This window comes from Populus alba, chromosome 1, assembly GCF_005239225.2.
Source record: "Populus alba chromosome 1, ASM523922v2, whole genome shotgun sequence".
NCBI classification, from domain to species: Eukaryota; Viridiplantae; Streptophyta; class Magnoliopsida; order Malpighiales; family Salicaceae; genus Populus; species Populus alba.
In genome coordinates, this window is record NC_133284.1 from 14035422 (window position 1) to 14042413 (window position 6992).

A 6992-nucleotide genomic window follows, 5' to 3' on the forward strand; every position below is an offset into this window, starting at 1 on the left:
TTTCAAATACCCAATGGGAAACAGCAAACAACTCAAAAAGGTAGGCGAAGTCCACAGTGATTGAAACTAACACAGGATTGCTCAACTAGCAATCTCTTGAACATGATACGAAATCAAATTCTCTAGAATTTGACTTATTCCCGATTACAAAGACAGAAAAGCGACAGGCTTCAAATTTTCCCGCAACCAATCACAGTGATCAAAGTTGGTCTTAAGCAAATAGCATTGCACCTAGTAGTCCAATTCAAAGACAAAAATGCGTCCTCTTGATTCCTCCTCATCACATTCAAAAACGTTATCCCATCGTGGATGTATATTCCTTTCTCTTTCTATCCTTTGGTGGTCGGTTGGAGTATGGAACACGTAGTTTAGATGCGGACGGGCCAGTAGCACCAGGTAGGCATCCTCCAAAAGGCAAGTACAAAAGCTATTCTACTTTCCTCTCATGCATCCCGGAAAGCCAATCCTCCTGTTTTTCTTTCGGTTTTTACTCCCTCAGTGTTGGTGAGTAAGAAAGCAAACCACTGAATGGATATCTCAAACAATACAGCTACAATTGCATATATAACTCTTGAAATCACCAGCTGCTATGCATTTTTTAGCCATATATTACAATCTGTTGTCAACCTATACAAAAACCCACCAGGAGTCGATCTCTTAGCATACCAAGTTCAAAATAATCAAGGGAAAAAACAGCAACCATCAAACCTCATTCACAGACTTGCTGGTTTTGGCATTGCAAAACATGTTTAACCTAGTCACCTGATTCAGCAGAAGGTGCATCTATCTGGCCCTAGTGATTAAAAGTATCAATATAACCAACATTGTTACGGGCAGCCTAGGTGCGGGTATATCGAGCTACTACTAGTGCTAGCCTGTTGGCCAAAACTATTATTAGTTGGGTAAAGGAGCTCTGCCTGTGCAAATGAACCATTGGATGGTATGTCCAGCAGCAGGTCCTGATCAGAACTTTCATCCACAAAATGGAGAGAATCCAGCATGAGGGAACTGCCATCAGGAGGCAAGGCAAATAGGCTTCTTGGACTAAAGCAAGAACCATCATTGTCTATGAGTTCTTTGATCTCATAGGTAGCCTTCATGACAATCCTCTTGGGGCTCTTCATTGACTTTGCTTCTGAGAGTAGACAAAAACAAGCTTATGAGAATAGTTGCAAAGCATATCATAAAAGTGGTTCCATACAAGAGAAGTGATGTCCATGGAAGACAATCACTCTTAACTTTCACCACTCATGCTGGTGGTGGCTAACTTGCAATATCTCCAGGGGGATTCTCAGAATTAACTATGTCCAGGAAGCATGCAATTTCTACTCGTGGTCGGCATGTTTCAATGAGTGAAAATATACATGTGCTCCCTATATGTGCTCTTTAACAAACACTGTTCTGATTAAAATGAACTTCTACATATGACGAGAAGGATTTGATACATCTCTGTTACCACAGTTCAATATAAGAGAAAGCGGCCAACATCAGCACAAAATTGATTTTGTATGCCTATTTGTATTAGCATGTTCCTCTCCCATTAACAATTTTTTCTTAGCTTTTAGAAGTAGAATTTAGTTATTAAACTTTCAGATTCAATGTCACCATTAGTAGTCATTTGCTTCTAAGAGAAAAATAATAGAAAAGATCAACTTGCTGGATAATACATCCAAGATGAGTATATTGCTAACCTGAAAACTTCTGACTTAGGTTGTCACGTGATCTTTTGGCACCAACTAAATTACTCGATGCAACAACATTTGGATTTGGTCCCTTTCCAACAAGAGACTTCCCAGTGCTATTTTTACACTTCTGCAGCCAAAAGGAGAAGGCAATGAGCAATTAAAATCACATGTCCACCTTCCGAGGAATTGATGTTTTCATGCAACAATGTTCCCCCTTTAAAAAGATCAATGCAAACCTTGAGTAGATGATAACGCTCCACCCATTTGGACTTTGACAAATTGGACAGTGTAAGCCTTTTCAAAGTCTTACAGTCCTCAGTTTTTGCTTCTAAGAAGGAGAGATCAAAGACTCCTTCTGAAAGCAGTTGCTGATAGCAATTTATGTTTTCCTTGAATTGTGGGCTATCAAACATGCTTTTGATGCTGCAAAGACAACAATAAATCATGATCAATCTTGGATTGAGTATATTTCAGTTGAGATTGAACAAGGGGCGATAGAATACTTTGCACAACACATAATCACACACCAACAAAGGCAAACGGTGTTAATATCATTTTTCAGTGAACTGACCCCACTCTAATCCATGCTTGGCACACTAAAGGCTTGGTTATAAATGCAAATGCTATCAGGTTCATGATGATATTGACAAATGCAATGATTGACTTGAACGGCTAATGAATACAGATTTTTTTGAAAAGAAAAATAGATAAAATCAAATGGCAACTGACAGCAAATACAAGCCTTGTGTCTCCTAATTGCAAAAGTGTTCATTTCCCACCATATTAAACACTTAGAAATATATTAAACAAGGCATAAGGCTAACCTGTTGGGAAGTTTGGCAGTATCAAGTGGAGGTAGATATTTTAGTAAGTGCTGCTGCTCTTCATTTGTCAAGTGTCTTGCAAACTCCTCAAAGTTAAGAATATCCTACACAACCATGAGCAGAATCATGATATGCACACAAGGGGAATGATATTAAAGAATATCTGTTCCACACATATCTAAACATTTGAGACTTTGGTTCACTCCATGAGAGGATTAAATAGATGTGGGGGAAGTGTAGGAGATCATTAAAAAATGATTAGAAAAAAGAAGACAGTAAACCTTGAAATTTCGGTCTGTGCAAGAAATTGAGTGGCATGTACTTAACAAAAAAGCCACGTGTGATTAGTGATGACAAGAGATAGATACAGAGAGAGAAAAAATGCAACTTACATTCAAATCAACACTGCAAAGTGGTGAATTATGACTTCCCAGGATGTGTACATTTTCATGTGGAGACTTGTCCCTGAAATTCCAAACAGTTGAACAATGAACCACCAGTACAGTAACAGTTACCAATGTACTCTCACTTCTTTCCCATTCCAATACCCCCTAGATCCTAGTAGTAGTCTGAAATGTAAACCTCTGATCAAACCCACTCATCAGCTTATTTTGAGAATATTCTCTATCCACGCTGAAACCTACCCCTGCCTGTATTTATATGTACACTTGAATTTTAATCATTAGGAGGTGATGTTGATAGAAAAACATCATATCCGGGTTTGACACTGACACTGAGTTTCTATCCTTGTTCCATATATTAAAGAAGAATGCCTTTCAAAGTTTCGAAAACATGCGTGGATGAGTTACCTATTAAGTTGTTCTTGCTGCATCCCTTGTCCGCTGAGGTTCTTAGTTTTTACAGTAATAGGATATGCCATATTGACACTCTTGTTTTCACTATGTACAGGAAGGATCACAGGATGGGAATAGGCCTCATTTGTCGAGTATTGTTTGTTCTCGACAGAAAGGGAGCTAGCTTCGGATTCCTCATCTCGAATTGAGCTTGGATGTCTAATGAGAACACTTCCATGTCCTATCTCAACAGAAACCATTGGAGTTTCGTTGTCAAAAAGCAAATCCTCTTCTGAAGAGCCAGAGAAGCATGACGACTGCTGCTCATGCAAAATAGTGTATAAATCTTTTGTAAGCTTCTCAACTGGAGATTGCTTTGGCCGATTGACACAGGTCCTCTTCCTAGAAGGTACCAAGGAGTCCCACACAACCGATTGGGCTGGACCTGAAGAAAGAACGAGAATACATGTATAAGTCAATACCACCATGCATGATGAGAGCACAAAACACTGCATAAACCTTTCTAAATTAAGTCACTGTCCCCTATAAAACTCAGTCAGTGATAGAAAGCCACGAGTACCAAGCATATTGGTTCCAAAACTGCGGAGCAAAAGTACTGAGCAAATTGGTTAGTTTGGCTCCAGTCACACTCCCACGCATCACTAGCCCCACTAAAAGAGGCGTCAACCATAATACCATAGTATTACGTCTTTAGTGAGATAAAGTATCATAGCAGCCAGCTTCCAGTATGCTAGCATCCTAGAAAAGCAAGGAAGTCGCTTCTGTTTATTCAGAAAATCAGAGTGACATTCTTATGAGATGTACCTTGCTGCACATAGACAGTACTATGATAACCTCTCTTCTTTTTCATTTCCTATAAATTTGAAGCTGCTTCCAGAATTCATTACTTTCTTATACCAAGCACAGCATTCAAGTGAACTAGATATGCAACTAATCCACTCAATTTAACACAAGGTAAACAATCACATTATTTGAGAGCCATTCTCTTTTGAGCAATCAAAACACAGAACAAAGATTGATCTTAGTGGGTGCTCAACCTGTCAAATCACTTGCATCTGCACTGCCAAATTGTGCACAACTCTCTGAGTTGGATATGGCTGACCCAGAACTTGACCTGTTACTAGTGTCTTCATCTACAACCTTTCTATAACCTTCGTTGTAATCCAGAGCAACACCTTCAGCAACCCTATGATCATAATTTGGCTTTCTTTTGAGCAGTTTCACTTCTCTGTTCTTGTTCATAGATATACTCTTCAACCTAGAGACCCTGTGATCCTCATAATCATCAGGGCCAGCCCGGGCATGGAGAGGGGTATAGTTTGCTAGTGTTCCCTTTGTCCTCCATCGTGATCCACATGCATTGCACAGAACTGGCTTCTCAGGAGGCCCATTGCGCCAAAGAGGTGTGCCTGTTGGAAGATAGTTGTCAGCAACACACATGCATGTTAAACAAGTTTATCCACAAAATTGATAGGAGAAGCATTTTAAATTAATATAAATAAACCAAGGAGAAAATATTTCTCATCCAAAACTTGACACAACAAACAGACTAGGCTAGAAGTTCATGCATTTAAGGAATAAAACTTAGCAAATATATGTGTGTGTGCACGCGCGCATTAATGTGGTGGTATTGTCTGGCTGTGTCTCTCTTCTGAGAATGAATCACATGCGAGCAGCTCATAATGCTTCAAATGATGGGAATGAGGAGACTACATAAGAGCAAGTCCAGCCATTCAAACCAGAAAAGGCTCTGATGGACACTGCTGACTCTATTTTATATACAAGAAAACTCAGGTCCACAATGTGATTGCCTCCTCACAGCAGCTAATCCGTCAATAATGGTTGACAAACCACAAGACATTAGCTATAGCCAAGCAGCATAAGTTGAGCTCCTTCAAAGGAGTTCAAGCTGCAGCAAACTTGAGATGAACTCATTTCTTTGGAGTTTACGCGTAGGACCATTGCACTCCCAACAAATGTAACCCAAACAATGACCAAAGTCCAATGGAACAATAAAGGAATTGTTTGATCACTTGGAAGTTCAGACTTTAGAGCAGATTACAGGGCAAAATAATGGAGATATATGTTTCACGTGAACTGAATTGAATTGTTTCAGAGCTTAAGCAGTATAAGACCCAAAAAATGTACAAGAATAAATTTGATAGCGGCAAAGCTTGGCAGAAATGCAACCCAAGAGAAAAGAATACAACAAGAAGTCAGTCAAGAACTCAATAGACATGATTAACTTAATAGGACATGCCAAGGAAGTACATTTTCCATTGGATCATTAAGTTCTGCAAAGAAAAACGATACACTTTGACTCGGAATTTGGTCTCAATAAAATCCTATACAGAAACAAGAAGGCATACTGCTCAAACATGTAGTTCCCCTGTATTCAACAGACTCCAAACCCAATTTGCGGTGATGTGATATGTTCGAGCTTTGTTGGAGCGGTCAAAAAACCAAACAAGAGATAAGAGTGCAGGGTTTGTAGATTCAATAACAAGTTGAAAACAAGAAGCAGATGAGTATATGATGTGTTCAAAGAAACAAAAGACACCCGTTGTTCAGAATCCATGTATAAACAAACAGAACAGCAAGTGTTCTCAATTTATTGTGTCTGTCCGTGTAATCTCTTCCTCGTTGGTCATAGCCATTCTATTTCAATGATACAATTATAGTTCTATGTATACAAAATCAATTACAAGAATATATAATGAAGGGAAAACAAAAAGTGAACTCAATGGTAATCCAAGTTTTTACAAGAAAAAAAAAAGGAGAAACAAGAACTCACTTGTAACTCCACAGTGACAGCAAGGTCCTTGCTTGCCCATATCTCTCTCTTTTTTCCTTGAGTCAAGAAAATTAAAATTCAAAGAAAATAATTTACAAGAGAGGGGAGAGAGAGAGAGAGATTAAAACTCAATTTATATATATATAAAAAAAAAAAAAAAACAGTTGTAGAAAAGATCAAAACTTTGTATAAATTTGTTCTTTATATTCAAGCCTTATGAGGCATACATGAGTGCTTCTTGGGTATATAAGGCTATTTTGCAGAAAACCCAGAAAACAGTGTTTGCAAAAGAAAGTAAAAGCCAGGAAACCCAGAAAGAGTTCTATAATATATACATCATCACCATGTCTTGCAGTTGAAGGAGGAAAGAAAAATGAAACAAACACAGCAAAGAAAAGAAAAAAATCTAGCAGGAAATGGAAGAGTATTTTCAGCTGGGAATCTGTACAATCCAATGAAGAAGAGAAAAGACCATTTAGAGGAATCTAATAAAAGAGGAAGGTGAAAAATGAGAGAGAAGGAGAGAAGAGGTGCGTGTGTTTTTGTCTATGTATATGACCTCTTTGTTGTTGTTGTTGTTGTAATATTGTTTATGTAAATGATGATGGGGAGCTTTCTTTGCTTTTGCTTTATTTTATTTTGTTTTTATGTTTATTAATAGGTTTAGTTTTTTTTTTATATATATAGTGTAAGAAAGTACTTAATTTTTTAACCTTAAATTGTAAAATGGTAGAATAGCAGTTTGGAATTGTTTTCTAAATGGTGTTTTATATATATATAAATTTATGTTTTTTATTTAAAATTATATTTTTTAATATTTTTAGATCATTTTAATATATTAATTTAATATATATATATATATTATTTTAATATA

At 37.5% G+C, this 6992-nt stretch overlaps 1 protein-coding gene across 2 annotated transcripts; it reads right to left on the reverse strand.

Annotated features, from left to right (window-relative positions):
- Positions 1-6695, reverse strand: LOC118039143 (GATA transcription factor 26). Of its 2 annotated transcripts, XM_073405041.1 has the most exons (9): positions 6454-6695; positions 6119-6174; positions 4362-4733; positions 3319-3748; positions 2902-2974; positions 2510-2613; positions 1922-2108; positions 1692-1812; positions 1-1135 (listed from the first exon to the last, which is right to left on the reverse strand). In XM_073405041.1, exons 1-9 carry the CDS (start codon positions 6462-6464, stop codon positions 828-830), a joined length of 1662 nt encoding a protein of 553 aa, XP_073261142.1. In that variant the 5' UTR covers positions 6465-6695; the 3' UTR covers positions 1-827. The 2 variants fall into 2 exon arrangements, with proteins under 2 accessions (XP_073261142.1, XP_073261146.1); XM_073405045.1 differs by lacking the exons at positions 6119-6174; positions 6454-6695 and adding an exon at positions 5694-6078.
- Between the last annotated feature and the right edge of the window lie 297 nt (positions 6696-6992).